General features: G+C 38.9%; 1 protein-coding gene across 1 annotated transcript in view; it reads left to right on the forward strand.

The window, feature by feature from the left end:
- The window catches only part of LOC308140237 (transmembrane protein 132D), a gene marked incomplete at both ends in the record, with an annotated part of 42,133 nt that overhangs the window by 9,850 nt on the left and 11,887 nt on the right, over nucleotides 1-20,396 (forward strand). Inside the window, 3 exons of the mRNA XM_080509922.1 lie at nucleotides 4,325-4,471; nucleotides 11,335-11,506; nucleotides 16,141-16,284. Of these exons, the coding sequence (XP_080366048.1) occupies nucleotides 4,325-4,471; nucleotides 11,335-11,506; nucleotides 16,141-16,284 (463 nt within the window). The remainder of the gene's footprint in view (nucleotides 1-4,324; nucleotides 4,472-11,334; nucleotides 11,507-16,140; nucleotides 16,285-20,396) is intronic.

The following is a 20,396-nucleotide window of genomic DNA, read 5'->3' on the forward strand; positions in this document are numbered from 1 at the left end:
CTAGGGAGGGATGCTCATCAGGTGCTGTTGTCACTCTAATACTGAACTGGACAAGCAGCAGGGAAATGATTTATTGAACGTGGCAACGGAAATATATTTCAAACTTTGGGAAAACAATAATCATCTCTGGTTACAACTTTCCTTGGCTTTAAGTCAGTCTGTGATTGCTGTGACAAATGATCACCTGTTAAAGACGGATGTCTGGATATGAGATTTAAGAAATCACCAGACCTTGTTCTGTAAGAGGCCTTAGTTTTTTGATCTGTATTCTGATCTGATGGCTTTAATCAATCTTTCTGTCACAAAAACTCATTAAAATTGTTATTGCAGATGCTTTTTTTTTTTGTCTGTGCTATAAGAACTTTGATCTAGAAAATGACCTTCACATAAGTACTTCTTTATATTGCTTTGGTTGAATAGTCCGCTCACTAGTCCCCCACTTCTGGGACCAGTAGCTTTGTATGTGTTCATGTGTGCGTCTCTCAAAGTTCTTGGATACTGTATTTTAGCTTTGGCCTAATCCTGGCCTCTGCCTCAGTGGTTATTGATCAGTCGAGCTGCTCTTGAATTACAAATCAGTATTTCCAAATGTCTGTATTTGGATGTAATGGCATGTGTACTACCGCTGACCCATTTTTCTGGCATGAATGGATTTTGTATTCATGTATCTTTTCATCTGTCTGTCAAAATGTTCTACAGCTACTCGAGGGCTGTTTGGCGGCTGAAACCACAAACAGCAGGTTGTTAAACAGAAACAGATTGTTTGCTGTCACTTCGCAGGTTGCCTCCCGCTCTCATGTGTTTGAGGACACACATGCAAGAACACAAAAGAAGGCTATTTAATACAAGAATACAATCAGCTGAGTGACGAATGTCAGTTTATCATTTAGACTGATTGTTTAGGGACAACATTGTTGGCAAAAGAAAAATCTGCCAGTGAGGAAACATCTATTCTTTAGTGTGTGTTCGACTTGCTAACTAAATATCTGAAGTTATATTAAAAGTGTTATTATTAAGGCAGTTGTGCAGGTTAATTAGCAAATGAGAAGAAAATCTTCACATTGGCTCATGCTAAACCATGACTTTTGCCCCTGCCGTGTAACAGAAAAGTACCAAAGTGAAGTTTAGCGTCAAGGTGAAAACGGAAATCTGCTAGTTTTACAAGAAAAAAAAAAGCATGTGGCATGTGAGGATGGCTTTAGAATCAAATGCATGTCTATGCTAGTATTGTTAGGTTTTTGTCTGTGAACGTGCCATTAGATAGTTATGTTGTAATTTATTTTCTGTGTAATTAATGTTCGCTACCACGAATACTGTAAATATGGGTACAGATATGTCTAAAATAAATCACCAAGTGCACTAAGTTAATTTGTTTAATAACTTCTCATTGATATTAGATGACAGAAAGAAAAGCCACGTGAGGCCTCCAAACTGCACAATGCACCTGGACTCTCAGTCTGCCACATGCCACTTCAATCTGCTGGTTTTTGCAGTTGTAAATCCAATATGACACTTTGAGCTTTTAGTGTTTTTTTCTTCTTCTTTTGTTTGAAAAAAATATTCGCAGCATGAATATCCTGCTGACAAATCTGCTGGAGCTGAGCGATACTCTCAAGCCACCACCGGCTGAATTCCCTCTGGAGCGATCTCTGCACCTTGTTGAATCCTTGCCATGAGGAAATGGTCCCGTTTTGGAAACTAACTGTGCTTCCACCCTGTAGCGAGGTGTCTGCATGAGTGCAGATAAGTGAATCACTGCAAGTTAAACTTCGGTCAAGAACATTTCATACCTCTTGTATCATTTCACCAGCCTCTAACCCAAATGGCTGCTCTTTGAAAGTTATCATGGGATGGCTCAATGGAACAGTTTACCCAAGGGACAAGAAGATGGGGGAAAAAAAACCCTCTTGGCAATTGTTAGATATGTAAGCCTGTGTGGTTCTTCCATATTTATTTATAATTAATGATCCATCTCTCTGCAGTCATGAGTGTGCCTGAATCAGACATCTGATTAACTGATTCCCAGCTCCTCTCGGGCCTAATGGGAATTAAATACCTCTGCTAACTCTCACACTGCAAGCAACCTGACACATCAGTTTGTCTGTGACTCTCCTTGTTACTCAGAGCATGAAGAAACGCACATATGAACAAAGATAAAACGCATAGGTAATCACAGAAAATGTATGGCACACAAAGTTGAAAACCCACCTGTATATTAATACAAGTCACTGAACAGAAACTAATATAAATATGAGGAACTTGTCTTTTGAAATGTCAGATTTATTTTTGTGCTGCTGTAGATGCATTGAAGGTCAATTCATACTCCACAAGAACAAGACGAAAGTTTGTCAGTGCGGAGTCCTGCCGAACAAAATTACGTTATTTCCAACCATCCTGGCCGAAATGTGTAGGAGCCACACTGCCCAAACTTCGGCACTGACGTGTGCTGCGCATGCGTGTTCTGGCTCGCTAATCACTATCAGTCATATTTTAATCATATTTAGCTTGTAACATCGCTACTGTCTGAGCGTCGCAGCTCGTTAAAATGTTGTGATGCACCTGAAAGCATCACTCAGAGCGGTCAGCTCCTGCAGTTAAAACCGGACAAACATCACGCTCATACAAAAACTCTCTTTTATTACAAAATTTTGCCATCTGATGTCAGTCAGACACGTCAAATAATAGATTATTTATAATAAGTACATAACATTAAAAAAAAAATTTGATTTTACATGTAATATATCAATATGAAATCATATGAATACACAGCTGCTTGTATCATCTCTCACACTCCCTGCATTCACCACATCACTCCCGTCCTCCAACAGCTCCACTGGCTCCCGGTTCAGTTATGCATCGAATTCAAAATCCTCCTCGCATTCAAGGCCATTCACAACCTCGCCGCGCCCCCACATCTGACCGACGTCCATGTTATTCACTCCCTCCCGTTCCCTCAGATCCTCTTCCTCCATTCACCTGCCTGCCCCCTCCGCCTATCTTGCCACCATAGGGAGCAGAGCTTTCAGCTGCTCTGTCTCTAGAACTCACTCCATCCCCAACTGAGAAACCTGGACTAATTCCTCCACTTCAAATCTCAACTCAAAACAAATCTTTTTAAAGCTGCATATTCCCTCCACGTGTCAATTGCCCTGTGTCTTGTATTATTTTTACTGTTTTTAATGCACTGTTGTAAATTAAGTATGATTGTACGGTGTCCTTGAGTGCCGGGAAAGGTGCCTTCAAATAAAATGTATTGTTATCATCATCATCATCATCATCATCATCATCATCATCATCATCATCATCATCATCATCACTCAAACAAGCTTAAGTGAAGGACTTGATGTTTTGTATCTATGTTTTTGTAACTTCGGGTTCGGATGCTGCATCAGCTCTGGGGTTGTCAAAATGGCATTTGTGCATGTCGGGGGAAAAAATAGGACTCTTTTTAGACCGTAAGAAGTGCAGTTTGTTTCTTTTGTAATAACAATGTTTTAAATATTTTCCATTGTAAAAATTGTAAATGGATTTCACATATAGCACTTTTCAACTGCTTGAGCAGTCCAAAGTGCTTTACGCTTTTATTTGCATATTTACACACTGATTTAAGGCTGTTTTGAAAATTTTTCACACTTCACATTTCTTTGGGCCTTATTTCTTTATTTGTTTGTTTGTTTATAGCTAATATTGAAATTGATGCTGTTGTGAAGACCCATATGTCGCTTCAGGGCAGCGGGTTGCAGATCCAACCCCTCTGGTTTAAGGAAAGGTCCAGTACATGGTCACCAACAAAAAAGTGCCACTTCACATGCTGAGTAGTCCTCTGTGGTCAAATGTAATCCACTTTGTAGTGGAACAAATGCACAGCCGCCAGTCTGTAAAGGTCAGATTTGATCTTTTTGGCCAGCAGGAGCACCTTCATGCTTGCTGTTCCTCTGGCCTCTTCCACACTATTAACTGCACTTCCTTGTTGCTGCTATAAAATGCATGTATTAACACATGTCCTTGTACGGTCTGGGAAATCAGTGTCTCTAGAGCAAAAAAAACCTCAATACCTCATCTGATGCGATCATGGTCACTTGAATGATCCTCAAAGTAAAGCAAAACTTGGAATCACGTACACGTCGACTGGGTCTGTGATCATATTTAACAGACTTCTGATTCAAATTGGGGTAAAAATTATTATTTTTTTAAATAAATGAATAGTAAATTACTGATCCAGCACATACTATGAAGGTTTCTTTACATGTTTTTTTCCATCCACCCCCAAGCAAACTTTTGTTCATGCTTTGTGGTAACTGCTCTGTGTGTGTCTGTGCTACAGGGCAGCTGTTAAAACGAGCCTGTCCTTCAGCGCAGCTCGGCCCAGTGACTCCGCTCTGTGGGACATCGTTGTTGAGCCGGGCAGAGGAGCAAATCCGAACACCGTCTCCGTTATCTGCCAAAGGAAGGTGGCTGTCACAGCAAAGAGGTCAGTCTTCTGCCTGTGTGCAACGTCTGTGTGTGTGTGTCTGCACCAAACCTCGTCAAAGCGGTTCTTTCTTTGCAGAGGAGGCGATCTGTTCCTTATTGTTTGTGATTATTTCCTTTTTTTTCCCCATGGCCTTTCAAAAGTCCTTGCTGCTGTCATAAGAATAAGTGATCAGGTGTCATGAAAAAAAGATCTTGCACTATGTTACATTCGCGCCACAGAGCACAAGTGAATCGAAAATGAATCAGGATTTTTTATTGAAAATGTAATTATTTATGGCCTTGTGCTCAGTGGTGCGCACACTGTAAGCAGCTGAGCACCAACAATATTGTTTTAATCTGTATAGAGTGTTGCTCCCTGCATTTATATGGAGTCCACATCAATTTTTTTTCTCTGAGTAGAGGTTGGAAAGTATCAAAGTAAGTTCAAAAACCTTGAGATTTTTTTTTGTCAATTATTCCCTTTCATGAAAGATAGACATGATTAAAGAACACACTGATTATTTCTACAGATATCTAGTCCTAATTTTCTATGTCAGCATGAGTTCGGACCAGAGCCGGCCCTACCCTGTGTGGCAAGGTTTTTTATTCCCCTCCCCTACCTCCAATGGTGATTTACATGCAATAATTAAATAGCAATGCTTTTACCATAGTGTTTCATTTATAAGATAACATGTCGCCCCCCAATTTACATGCTTAACAAATTACAAATCAATACCAAAGAAATCTGAAATACAATATAAATACCCTTACCACAAAATGGAAATTCTGGACATAATTGAATAAATGAGAATAATAGTGATGAATTATAAATACAACAATCAACATCAAGCAATTTAAATAACCAGACTCTGGGGGCAGCTCTGGGTCTGAGAGCCACAGAATATTTGCTGGCTGTGTTGACTGTGAGATATATGGTACATCATGGCTCGGTTGGTAGAGATATTGTCTCCCAATAAGGTTGCAAGTTCAATTCCCTGCCTGCCTATATGCCGAAGTGTCCTTGGACAAGACACTGAACCCAAACTGCCTGGGTGAGTGCAGTGTGATAGTGAGTTGTTGGTGTTGTTAAAAATATTCGAGTATATGTTGTATTTGCTTTATTTGATGCACACCAGTTGATTATATCCGCCCCACGTGATGCAGATGTTGGCGGCAGCCGACCCTGCCCAGCAACCTCCCGCCCACACAAACACACACCACCCGGCGTCCGTCCGACCCACATATCCGTAATCATCCATAATCACGGCTACGTTATCCAGGCTTAAGCGCTTGCACGGTCACAAGTGGCGATTAGGAAGCGGAGATATTCCAAGTCATGTCCAGTGTGCCGAGCCGGGAGCGCACACACACCCTGAACATGGTGGCACACTCATCCACGCTCAGAACTGTGTTTTGGTGTGGTGATGCACCCCAGGGTTTGAAGTCCCTCCTAATAGATAGATTTCTAGGAACTACAGGCTTCAACCTCTTCTGTCTGATGATCATGTTCACTCCACTGGCTGTGAATAATTTCAATCCCTTTAAAATCTGTCGGAATTCATCTTATTTACAGAAAAATGATGAAAGACAAAAACGTATTAAGAACATGAATTGGACATTTTTGAATGACTTTTTTTGTAATAAAGGAGACAGACACTGTATATATATTTATATATGAAGCATTCAGGTATATCTCAGAAAATAAGAATGTCCTTTACAGATGAGATGAGATATTATATACTCTTATAACAATGAGCTGAGGGCACAGGTGAAGGGGTGTTATTGAATAAGTTTACATATCTTCCTACTCCTAAATGTTTCAAATTAATATCTGATCTCATTGCAACATTTTGAGATTCAGTGTTTTTGATTTTTTTGGGCTAATAATGTAAAATTATAAAGATTAAAACATAGATTCTTTATTTGTGTCATAAATGTGAAATATTGGGAAATCGTGTAGCTGCATTTTAGCCCATCCTATTCATAGTTAAGCTTGGCAACACATCCTGTGCACAGTGGGTTACTGCAGTGTGGAGCCTTGCTCAGTGGTAACCTGTCAGCAGTGAGATTCAAACCTTGGAGCCTCCAAACACACACTTGCTTTCCTAAACACTTGTCCAAAACTTCCTCATTCCTCATTTTGCAGGTTTGATTGATTCATAGGAAAGATTGATTTGAGTTTGAATGATATTTGAGACACATAAAAATATATTCAATTTAGTGGAGCTGCATTCATGCAGGCTTCGCTAATTTTGAATTGGTGAATAGGTTTCAGAAAAGCCTTCTTAGCCACAGCAGCAGAGATGTACGAGTTTGTACTCAGCTCAGTGCTAGAAACCCTCCATTTCATTTCTGGACATCTGGGTCTTTCTGTGTGGAGTTTGAATGTTCTCCACCTTCATGTGTGGATTATCTCCAGGTACTCTAGTTTTGTCCCATAGTACACAGACCCTGGTTAAATCAGCTCAATTTAACTCGAACCTCCCTTGACCCTCACTGGCTATACTAGATAGTTGATATATGCTCAGAATATCTGGCGCACGTTCTTTAATGTTACATTCTTATGATCAGCAAACATGGGCAATAAATCATGTATAAACTTTTGTATAGTAAATTGATATGATCTACAATTCTCTGCTTTGACTTTAAATAGCTAGTTGGGTCTTTTCTCTGTGGAGCTTTTAGTATCATTGATCCTCTTTGCTTCATGTTGCAGAAAAATATCGCCCTCAGAAATGAGAAACAGATGTACGTTTCATAAGCTCCCTAAATAGTCCAAAATGAACTCACTGAATTGTGATTGCATCGCTTCAAGCACCAGCTGCATAATGTTCGGACTGTCTGTGGTCAGTGCTTGTGCTCTACAGGTTTGCCACAATTTGTTGATGTACACAAAAAAAGAATATGTTTTGCAGTTTCCATGTGTTCATTTCAGTTTTGTCACAGAGTGGTACACATAATTTTTTTCTTTTTATAAAAGCCTCATTTTCACAACTTTCTCCATTCAATTTTGCACGGCATTCAGTCCTTGGGTTTCTTTTGATAGAACATGTTCACACAGGTACACAGCTTTCAGGTCCTCTGGCTTCATTCAACATTGTATGTTGGGGTTGAATGCTGAAATCATTTGAATTTATTTTCCATTTCTCAACCTCCACTCTATACCTCATAATGGTAAAGTGAATGGTAAAGCGCTTTGGATGTTTGGAAATCTATCACAAACAAAAACCTCCATATTGACTCAAGTATTACATTTTTTTTTTTGACTCAAGTATTCAGACTTTTTGCTCCAACACTTGGAATTTACCTTGGGTATACTTGATCTCTCTTTTACCTTTAGTCGATTTGTGATGAATTTCATTGATTGGACATGCTCTGTAAAGGTTCATCGCTGTCTATGTAAAGCTGCAATGACAAAGAAATAAGCCACATTGTTGAAGGACCTATGCCTGCAGAATTCCGAGACACCCTATTAAAAATGCACATATCTGGGGAGGAGTTAAAAAAAAAAGAAATCTTGCTGCAGGGAAGTTTTCCTCAGTGGAACAAGCAGGACTTCAGTTGGCTGTCTGAGCAAACTGAACAATGTGGGGCAAAGGGGTTTCAATTGAAAGGAGGTGACCAAAAATCCAAATGTCATTCTGACTGAGGGAAAGAGATGCATTATATCCTCTGATCTGAGCTAGAGCCTCTTCACAGTGGTAGACAAGTGGAAATCCATCTCCAGTTGCTCAGAGGAAATCACTACCAGACTTTTGGATAAAATATTCCCTGCTATTGTAAGCCCAGACCTGAACAGTTGGCCATGATTGGAAGCATTATCGCTATAGAGCAGTGCTCATTGCCTCTTTCTTTCTTTTTTTTTTTTCTTAGTTTATTTCCAGAGGACAGTGTACATTAATGGACACTCAGTACAGTCAGTTTGTGTAAATCCACCAGCTTTAGCCATGGGCTACTTTCTATCCGTTGTCGTCATACATTTAAGACGACAACAGTTATTTAAAAACAAACAGACATGGACATAGAGTATTTACACTATTTACAACTACCCCTGCAAAAGCACGGTGGTGGCAGCATCATGTTGTGTGGTAGTTTTCAGCAACAAAGACAGGGACACAGGGTTATAGTGAGGCAAAGCTAAAAGAAAGAAATTGTAAAGACCTCCTGTATCTACCTGAAAATGGCATTTGGGGTTTGGATGTAATTAACAAGTTATACAAGTCTAAAATGAAAAGCTGAAATTACAGCAGTTGAAGTGGACTAAGACAAAAAAAAATATGGTAAATGAAACCGCTGACAAAACTAATCAGGATGAAAGATGAAAAAAAAAAAATTATCCTCTGAATTGAGTGTGCAACAGCACGCAGTCAGCTCCGACCAGCATCACAGAAAGCGACATTTACCTGGAGAAGGGTGGCTACCATGAAGTTTAAACTCGTGTCCGGCCGATCTAGAGTTTTGGGGGCCTGATGCCGATTAGGGAATTAAAAAAATTCTGATCACTATTATATCGGCAGATTAAATTTTTTTTAGTTTCGGGTCGACACGTCAACGTAAATACTTTGATTACTAAATGACATGCGTCGATGCGTCACATCAAAGACAGCGACCGTCCGTTTAATGTGGCAGCAGTGATAAAAGTATTGACGGCGAACAGGGCAACATATCAATCTAGCGTGACACAATGAGGCACGACAGAGGAAATGGGGAAACTTATTGACTTGTTTATCACACAAACTAGTTTAAACTTACTACTGAGGTAAACCACTCGGTTTAGTAAATGCGCTGTTTGCTTTTCACTCTTCACTACTTCACTCCCCTGTCGGGTGAGTGGAATGTGGATGGTCCTCTACTGCATACGTAACACAAGGACATCAGAAAAACACCACATTACCTGCATTTTTTTAGTGGAGAATAAGTGTGAAAATCTGTGTCAATCAGACCACACTTTTGGCCGATTCGGGTTAGCGTTGGACCAACTTTTGGCCAATTACGATTCTTCTCTAATGGCTATAATCGGCCGATTTGATCGATCAAACCCTAGTTTAAACACACAGACTAAGTATTAATTTAAAATAATTGTGGACAGATACAGTATGACATCTGTTTTGGATAGTCAGAGAAGCACTGAGAAATATCAGATCACAACTGGTGAAAATGTCGATGGGGTGAACGTTTTCCATCTTCAAAAGCAAGAGTTTGAGAGAATTCCTAAAATCAGGCGTTCAAAGCTTGTCATGCCTTACTTAAGAAGACACAATGTCATAATGACTGAAACGGGTCATTCAACTCAAAGTTTGCCACAGAGAAAACTATTATTCTATTACTTTTGCTGTTTTAGTGTATTAACCGCACACACGCAAAAGGGAAACCCAGCAGAAATACTTTCACTATATTTGCCTTTCTTGCCGCTGATTTCAACATTTTGGACCATTTTTCAAGGCACGTTTCAGCCATGTAGAGGTTTATTGTTTTGCTTTATGCAAAGTTTTGCTGCACTTCAAAGTGCCGCAGTCCCATTCACTCCCTGCTCTATTTCCCCCTTTGATCTGTTCCTACTGACAGGTGTGCCTACACACTCTCCTGCATCAAATACCATCACTTGCCATTTCTTTGACAATCCTTTGACCAGAATACTTGGCTGAAGTCTCTGCCAGCTCACTTAATCTCCTCTCCACATTCTCACCTTATTCTTCCAGCCCCTGATGGAAATGAGCCCTCTTGGGTATTGTCTTTGTTTTCCTTCAAACTCTTCAGGCGCTATTTCTCAAATTTCAGAGTAATTTCATACCTTTTATATTTGTAAGCCGCATCTTTCTGCATTAATATATATTCTTCAGAAAGTTCTAAAGACCAGGCACCTTACATAACCCCTTTTGCAATAATATATTGACCTACCTTTCATTACAAAAGCTGTATTCTCTCAGTTCAAGCCAACATAAGATATATTAAAAATGCAGATGGATGTAGTTGCTGCAAACATGTGATGCATGGTTCGCTTTGATTGATACAACCATCTTTTATACTGCTTCATCCTATAACATTTGACTATGGGCAAAAGCAGGATACACCCAGGGTATGTCAATAGTACATCACAGGGAAAACAGAGACAGACCCACACACTCACATTCACATCTGATAATTTCATAGTCACCAGATAGCTTTAAATGCATTTCTATGGACGTGCTTTGGACATACAATCCTCAATGATACAGTCTGTTACCCTAGTCAAATAACATTCATAAGCGTAAACAGAATGCAACACAACACATTGTTGGAGCGGCCAACATACCACAAAGTATTGACTCAAAGGTTATGAATATTTTTGCATGCCAGACTTTTCAGTTTTTTTATTTGCAAAACATCTGAAAACGTGTATCATTTTCCTTCCACTTCACAATTATGCTGCACATTGTGTTGCTCTATCAAATGAAGTCCCAATAAAATACATCCACATTGCTAGTTGTAATGTGACAGAGTGGAACATTTCAAGAGGTATGAATGCTTTTACGAGCCACTGTATATTCAATAGAAAAAGAACACATAGATTTGATCCTTTTTCTGTGTTTGGGGGTTGTTGAGCTCTCGTATAGCTTTGTACAGACTGCAAGTCTTGGTGCTCAATTCCGATGCCTTGCTGAGATACGATGTCTTTGCATGATATTTGATACTCTCCATATCCTGTCACATGTCTCTGATTTATGTTTTCTATATTACCATACACCATGCCATGTTTTTTGATCCATGCATCAGATTTAATTGTAGTTAAAAGCAATTAATTTATGTTCTCTTGTTTTCACATTTAGTATTAATGGATGTACAACAATATTCTCCTACGTTGTGATAAACAATGTGATAATTATGTTTATTTTCTGCAAACAGGGGTCTTCTGGAGGTTTTACAACTGGACTTTGTACCGAAAGACATTTCTGACCAGGTTGCGAGCCAGACCATCTCCTGGCGTCTGGAATTACCTGGAAATGTGAAAGATGTGGGCCTGATGCGAATCTACACTACCCGCAGGGACTATGTGGGATTGGCCCCTCTGGTGATGGTAAGAGCCAAACCTGTATACATTTATGAAGTGTGACACAACATATATTTATTTTTGCCATTTGCAGCACAATTAAGCAACGACAATCTGCTGCATCCAGGTTTCACTCTTAGTGTCTTTATGCAACTTCTTTTTGACGAGTGTGGTGGGCCACAGGAATCATGTTAATGGGTTCTCTTCTACACTCAAACAGCGCCCACTCATTCAAATGTAAAATTGTAAGAACACAATTGAGGAATTACTACATCGCCTGGAAAGTTTACATTTTCTGCTTTGCAACATTTCCTTAACTGTCTTTATTAAACATGTCATATGTATCTTGGCATAAATTATTGTCTTTGCGAGTTGGTTGAAGTAGACGGTCACAATGTGCCAATACTTCATTGCGGTTATTTAAATTGCGGCATCCTTAACATGATTCGCAATAAATGGCTTATTTTATCTATTATGCTCCCTTTACTCCTGATCTGGACATATAAGGGCATCCTGTTAACTCACAAAATAAACCACATTGGAGTTTGCACAATGAATAAGCACTTGTTAAAGTGTCACAAAATATTTTACTTGTGGCTAAAGAAATGAGAGAATGAAGCATGTTTGAATATTTATCCATTTTTCTGCCATCTGAGAGTTTTCAAAGTATGACACTGGTATCCTCATTAAAGAAAAATACATTATTTGGAAGCTTATTTTTATTGTACTTAGCATTATAATTAGTGTCACTATATCATTCTGTAATTATATAAAAGGGCAAAAGTCTTAAAAATAAGTTGTTTCGCCGAACAGAAAAAAAGAAATCCCATAATATATGTGCTATGCTTTCTGTCAGTATTTTTTCCCCTACCCCAGCCACTGTATTACTATATATAAACTGGTTAACTGCACAGAGTAATACACACAAATTATGTCCTCCATGATGCTGGTATGTGCTTGTCTGAAAAGACAGAGAAAACACAGCGAGGAAATTACAAAGTGGATCCATATCAGGCCTGTTTTATGGTACGATAGTCCTCATGAATCAAACAGCCATTTGAGAGCAAATATGTTTCATCTCAGTCGCTGGTGGGATTCACATGAGGAAAAAACTTTTTTTTCCTCCTGTAACGATTAAATGAACAAACCTTTTGCGTGACACGTCTCTCACTCCCTTTGAAAAGAGCACCAGGTTTGGCCATTTGTGAATCCCTTGCTAGAGACAGAAAACTTTGCACAGTACAATGGTTATTTGTGAAACGTTTAATTAAACTGTGGGATAGAAATCAAGGTGATGTGGAAAGTTAAATTCAGCAAAGATGTCAAGTTCCAACGCAAGTGATCTTATAAAGGTTACATTGAAGGGTGAAAACGGGAAGAGGATGGCTGGGAAAGTTGGCCTTTAGTTTGAACAGATTCTGAAGGACTCAGAACAATGAGAATACTGGAAATCTGCATGGGTGTTGTGTCATTGTCTTGATTATATGTTTTGCTATTTTTTTTATTTACATACTTCTTATTTATTGTTCCTATTTGTTTCTTTGCGACTCTTCTATTTATTTACTTTTCATTTGCTGTTGTAATGAGGAACTTTTCCCAATGTAGCACAAAGAAAGGAATAATTTATCTTAATGTAGTAAGCACACATACTTTCCTACAGTACATTACTAATGCAATGATATTATCTCTCATCTGGTACAGATGTTTAATAAAAGATGTTTCATTAGACATCTGGCATGGATGGTCGGTAGCCTTTACATTGTTGGGCTGACCTCATCTGGGGCGCCGACTGGAGAGCTTTGAGGGGGCGTGGCAGTGGGATGCTTTTTCTATTTACATTTTTTAACTAAATTACAATTAAAAAGAATTAAGGATTGTAAGGTGAACCTATCAACTGTTTCAACACATCACACATAATGTGTTTACTGATGAGGACAGTCACCTTCTTAAATACCTACAGCTGCAAACAGTGATGTCATATAATGTGAAAAACTTTAAGAAATTAGTATTCAATCAAAATGTTTTCTTTGGTATTAGACTGAGCCTGCAAAGCATGATGCTCAACTTCCCACACTTTGAAACCCCCCCAACCTCCTTCTTTTTTTTTTTTTATAAAGCAATGAACAAACAATACTGTGGTTTACCAAACTATTTTCAGAAAAGAGACAGATTTAAACTTAAGTCTCAACTATTTGGGCTGTGCTTGATCACCATAAACCAGATTACCGTGAAGCTTGCGGCAACGCGGGATGTTAAGATCTCTCAGTGTGACACTGGCATCACTGCAGAGCGTTGCCTTTGCTTTCTGATTTTCTGCTCCTCCTGATCCAGTGGCTTATGTTCAGGTCAGAGTTACAGTCTGAACTGGAGCATGTCCTTTTGGAATTGCGGTCAGCAGCTGTCAAGCTGACAGAGTTCAAAATGCGGCGCTGCAGGGAAACATCTGCCCTGTGCTGGCTGGTTCTTTAGTCCGCAAGTATCAAAAGGAAAAAAAACACACAAAAAAACACTGATCAACCAAAGCTTCTTATACGCACACTCTTGCTACCTTGAAAAAAAAAATCCCCAGATCTTATTAACTGGAAAGTAGTTGTGAATCCATGTTGAAGGAGTAGTTTAGAGTGTAAAATTAAAGCGACATGAGGTTTAATGGCAAGTTACTGGGTTTAAAGCATAAGAGCTAAGCCGCTGCCCAGCAGTGGCACAGATAACCAGTACAGTGTGAGAAAATGGGATGGAAGATTACAAATCTAATCAGGTTTAGGTGTTAGTTTGGTGAGATGTGTTGATTTCTGTTCTGCAGGACTCATTTTCATCCAGGTGTGCCTATGAAAAACATCTCTTATTGCTACAGAGATTATATTTTGGGTTGGAGCATATCTGTTGTAGGATAAAAAAAAAAAATTAAAAAAAAATCTAATTTGTCAGCCTCTATTTCTTTGTTTCAATCAGTGATATTCTCACCAACAGCCTCATGTCTGCTGTTGTCTGTGCTCCCACACAGATTTAATGTGATAAAAAAAAGTTTGAGGCCATGATTTAAGTGTACTATATATATACGCAATAAGTGTATAATATAAGTATACGCAAGCTACAAAATGTTTTAGTAATTTTTTTGTTTCTATTTTTAACTTTACTTCTTGATGCCAGTTAAGACAGAACCATAAAGCAGTTTGGAACATTTTTGAAATTGTGTTTCCTTTTAGTTTGTTTTCATGATCGTATATTGTTTTTAAGATGATGTTATGTCATCTACTATTGTTTTCTTTGGCGCATTGTAGATGAACACCTCCCCTAAAAATGATTATCAGATCATAGTTTATCTAGTGCAGGGGTGGCCAACCAGTCAGAAACCAAGAGCCACAAACGACTACAAATAGCCACATCATAAACATGTGGGCTTTCAAACAAAGCCACAAATCATGAAAATAGATACATTTCAATATGGAATTCCAAAAGTTAGACAACAATTGGCAATGCATGGATTTCCAGCATTTTCAGTAAGTATTTTACCCTCACAACACGAACAAAAGGCTCCTCGGATCACTTTACAAATTGCAAAAATGATGCAACTGCAACGACGGATACAAACCATTTCAACTCCAACTTTTTCACATCCCTGGCCCATGCTTGTATCTCTAAAGTGTCTTTGTAAATGTATTTGAGCCTTTGTTTTCTTGCTATTGCTCACTCTTAACTAGCTTGGCCATGCCAAACTTAATTTTTCAGTTTAGCGTAGTTATATCTAATAGTTCTGTATTTCTGTCAATTAATATTATTATTTTTCTTTATTGTTGTGGTTGATCACGTCCCTCTGTGCTGCATGATGCATTTTCATACAAACCAAATACAGCCTAGCTGTTTTCCACAGCTCAATTTCTTCCATTGCCATTGTTACATGAGCTTGGCCCAATAAATGATGGTGGTCGTAACATGAAAACTATCTATAGGTGGAAGCGGCGCACGCTGATGGTTTCAATTAATGGATCGAAGAGCAATGATGGGCAAAGAGCCGCATTCTCTATATCAGGCCACCCCTGATCTAGTTCATAGGCTGCTTGGTTGTATTCAAGTAAACTCAAGCTATTAGGATGTAGAGACAGAGGTAGATTCATATTGCTAGTTTAAGGCTTTGAAATATTTTTTTTCTGTAAAACTTTCCAAACATGTCTATTTGTGAAACAAAGGTGCTTTTTTTGAGTTTGAATTAAAGCAAAGAGTGGTATTTTAACTATTGCGTACCTTTTCTATGTCTTTGGAGCTTAGTATTGTAGAAAGTAGTGTTTTTCAGCATGATGTTTGTTGTTTGTTTCTGGTCTCTGTGTCTAAATAGTGACCTTCAAAATAAGAGGGTGATTCCCAAAAGAAAATGATTCTAAAAAAAGGTTTCAGGTGCAAAATCACTGCTGTAATTAATCCTCCATGTGCAGCAGTTTTGCAAAACAAGAAGCAGAAGAGTTAATAAGACTATATCAAGAGAAAATTTTGTCTTCAAAGAAATATCTTTTTTTTCTCATCCCATATACAGCGCTTCCATCAAAGTGAGCTAATCTCAGAAAAGATGTTTATTTTTACCAACACTTGTGTCTGTGGCTTTCCAGCCCACACCACTAACCCTGACCCGTGTGTGTGTGTGTGTGTATGTGCGTATGTGTACACAGACCACAGACATCCTGAATACCGCCGGGCTGACGGGGAAAACCTTTTCCGTGCAAGTGAAAACTTTGGCTGTTGAGGCCAATGGCTTGGTCACTGACGTGACTAACTACACCAGCTGCAGGTCCACGCAGGAGGATGTACTTAAGGTAAGTCTTAAAAACTGTGTGCTTGGTGGCTTAGTTTCACTCTGAAAAAGTATTGTGCGAGCTGCAAGGCTCTACACTGACAGTCGTGACAGAATAACACTGATTTGCTCTTTATCATGGTGCTTTTTTTGTGGTATATATGAGGCCTGTACCAGACACCACAATACACTTTCCGAGACCAAAAGATTAGCTCACAATGTTACGGCTGATTGGTGTAGACTCTTCAGTGGGTGCTGTCAAACACACAGAGCAGTGGGCCAAACCTGCTTGGTACACGGTTGAATGCAGTCTGTGGGGTGTTAACGAAAAATCAAAAACTGTCTGACACATTAACTGCTATTAAAATTTTTTTTAAATAAAACCCTAATTTCCCTGTTTGTGCACTTTTGGGCTCTCTGTTCTAATAGGATTAGCACACATAAAACAGCAGAGAAGTAAAGTGGATTGGAGCCAGATGCAGCAATGAAAAGTGCCTACCTTTTTGTTGGCTGAATTATGTTAGCCACCATACAGTGACCCTGGGTTGGTCAAAAAATGGTTAAAAGTCTGGGAATCTTGTGCCCAGACTTCATTAAATTAAGCTAGAAAAAAGCTTTCAGGTAAAACTTTATAATGTGAAATGTTCATTAAATTAGCACATTTTCAGAAAGACAAACATTTAATTAGTTATATTTATTGGTCTTATGATATATTTTTACTGATGTGACCTTATTAAGATCAAGCAGGGCTGTACAAGGCCCCGGAACGAACATGACTTTGATTGACACTGTTTAAATGACGTGTAGTTCCTTGATGTGTTTTTAACAAGTTGAAAACAACATCTCTGCAGTGTTGGAATCATTTTCTGGTTCATGTTTATTTAATGCCAGTTTAATCTGAATTTAGGCCTCATTTGCACACGAGAGTTTGTTGGATGATTGAAGGTGATTAAACAGAATCTGGAAATGTAAAAACAAAATCACAGTCATGCTTCAGCCTGGTGCCTGCCAGTGGGTCTGTCCTGTCACTCTGCCATGACACTCAACAGGTCCAGCTGTGTGTGTGTGTGTGTGTGTGTGTGTGTATGTGTGTGTGCGCGCTACACAGCATTGTGGATAAAAGCAGCCACTTCCAATATGGCATTAGAGACTGAGCCCATGATCCCACCACTCAGTCTGTAAGCACAGTGATTTGACCTTTGCACGATGGATCCATGCTACGAGAATGGCTAGAGCAGAAAAAGAGAGGGGGCAGCAGAGAAAGAGAACCACAGATGAAGAAAGGGAATTATATTATTTTCCATTAGACGGCCCCTCAGCCACGGCAGTGTTTAAATGTGTGCGCTTAAGAGGGTGCGAAAAGAGCCGGGGAAAGGCAGACAGTGTTTGTAAAGATTTTCTGTATCAGTGCAGGAACTTAATCCACTTCTTTTTGTGTGTGTGTGTGTGTGTGTGTGTGTGTGTGTGTGTGTGTGTGTGTGTGTGTGTGTGTGTGTGTGTGTGTGTGTGTGTGTGTGTGTGTGTGTGTGTGTGTGTGTGTGTGTGTGTGTGTGTGTGTGTGTGTGTGTGTGGCCTTCACACTTCAGGCAGTCACTGACCCCTCTTAGAGCAATGCCACAAACTAGATGAAGTTAAACCTTGAAACCATAGATCCTTCTTATCTTTTATACGGCAAACGCTATAGACTGAATCTTTACGAGGGATTTATTTGCGTGCAGTTCACAATCTCTTAGATTAGACTGCATGCTCACATATATCTTTCAGTGTACGCATGAAAAGAATAGGTTGAAAAATCAGTTTGAGTACATTTTGTGTTTTTTGGATACATGAAGTTGTGCAAAATGTGTCAACGTAACATGAATCAATGAATCATGCAAAGTTGAATTTTTTTGACTCTTGTTGCATATAGGGGCTACATTCACTCGAGTTTAGCTCAATTTTGGTCTTCCCAACCTCAGGGGGAATATGTGGCTCTTCAGCCACTGAACACTCCACTGTATGTTCACCATCTGGTAGCCAACTTATCTTTTTTTTTCTTTTAGTGTGAGATAATCTCCAAATCAAATCCAAACAGACTTTGAAAAGTATGGTCATGGTTAGTATGGTCTGCTGCAAACTGTTTCAAAAATAACATTTTAAAGACCTGAAATATGGAAATATTTTAACATCATATATAATGAAAGATAAATATTTAAAAGAGCACTTGGTATTGATAATAGAACATTATTCAGATAATGGAGAATAATATTTTAATTCAAACGGGTTAAACCAGGATCCAAAATGTGTGCCTGTGACTTTGTCATCATTAATGTGAGAGCAGGTTTTATGTTTAACTTAAGAGATCCCATCACAGGAAGCTTGGTTTTTAAATCCTGCAGCACCAGGCTCACTTCACATGTCTCAGGGTCGGCGACTGAGAGCACAAATAGGTGCTCATACAAATAGTTATATCATACAAATAGTATGAGGCACACTCTCTGAGGCATAACCTGACAGAGCTCTAACTGGTTAAGAGATGTGCTAATGGATCAGGATTCAGATTTATTGTTACACATGCCCAAGTACAAAGTACAAAGTAATGAAAAGTTATTTAACAGCCTGAAGATAAGACAGTCTGTCTGTCTGTCTGTCTATCTATCAATCTACACGCACTGCTTGCACTCTCTGATTGACACATTGAAGGATGGCCATGGCCACGCCCCTTTAAACCACTTTGCCACCTGGCGACATCATCCTGCCCTCCTTGTACCCGGTGCGTTCGTCCAATCAGGACTTCTGTACGGCACAGCCCTATTTACACACCAAATTGGCAGGGAGACACACGCAGAGAACACACACACACAGACACAAATACAACTGCAGTCATAACAGCTACGTATATTGAAGTATGTACACATCATAAAATAAAGGTTTGAATGGGTTAATCCATCCATCTCTCTTATCTTGTTATCCAAGTCAGGGTTGCATTGCCTGAAGAACCAATCCAAGAGAACGCAGGTGAAAGACCGAGGAAACACTTGACAAGTCAACAGTGCACTGCAGGGCTGACCCACACAGCAAACCACAGCTGCCCTGTGACACAAACAGGTTATAAACAATTTACGCTTAAAGCTAAAAGGTCTGAGAAGCCTATTGATTGTTTTTTGAGATATGCAGCCGCTACCCTCACTGCCCTCAAATTCATGCTAATTGCTTCAACTGTGATATATCACCTGTAACACATGTTGCATTCAATATGTTTTTTGACATTAGAAACAAATGTAGCACTTTATTGTTTTTCTTTTAACAATTTAAAGCTGCTGTTCTGTGTATGTGAACTGTGCTGTGACTGTTGCTATTTAATCAGCCTAAATATTAAAATAGTTTTTCCTGTATATTTTGTGACAATGCAACTTTTACAACGGTCTACACAGATGGGATGCTTCTGGGCCTCACAATTCCAACAAATTTTAGTAGTCGAGAGGTTTTTATGCTGAGCACAAATGGATGAAGCATAACAGAAGCTGAAATACTATACAAAGAGTCAATGTGTGACATATGTGGAACTTTAAAAGTGAAAGTTTGAATCTGTGAATGTTCCTGCTACTTAGACACGTTGACTTGTCGAAAATCAAGTCTAATTTTACTCGTGTATTGTAAGGTATTTTAAACTTAAGTTCCCACATATTGTGTTTTTAACCCTTTTTAGTGCCACATTTGATTGTAAACACTGTTAACATAAACCTAGTGCAGATGACAGTATTTCAGTTTTGAATGCCCAATTAATCTGCTACCTTTTTTGCAAATACTACATTATATTATAATAAAGTAATATGAAAAACAAGTGCTCAACAGTGTATAAGATATGGCATGAAGATCACACTATATCATAAAAAATGGTCCGATTTGATTCAATTCAAAGAAATATTGAAGCCAAATAATGAGTCATACATGTGGGTTGGGAAGCTTCAGATATTTTCTTTTAAACGTGTTCTCATATCTATTAATGACATATGACATGTTTTTTGTACAGTCTTTACTGAGTTACAAATGGAAAAAAAGTTGAAGGTCACCCATGAATGGGTTGAAATTTAAGTATTTCAAAAAATACTTTTATATACCTTTAAGCACAATCATCAGCAGTTTTGGATGGTA

The sequence above is a fragment of the Blennius ocellaris genome (genome assembly GCF_963422515.1).
Source record: "Blennius ocellaris genome assembly, chromosome: 15".
Lineage (NCBI taxonomy): Eukaryota > Metazoa > Chordata > Actinopteri > Blenniiformes > Blenniidae > Blennius > Blennius ocellaris.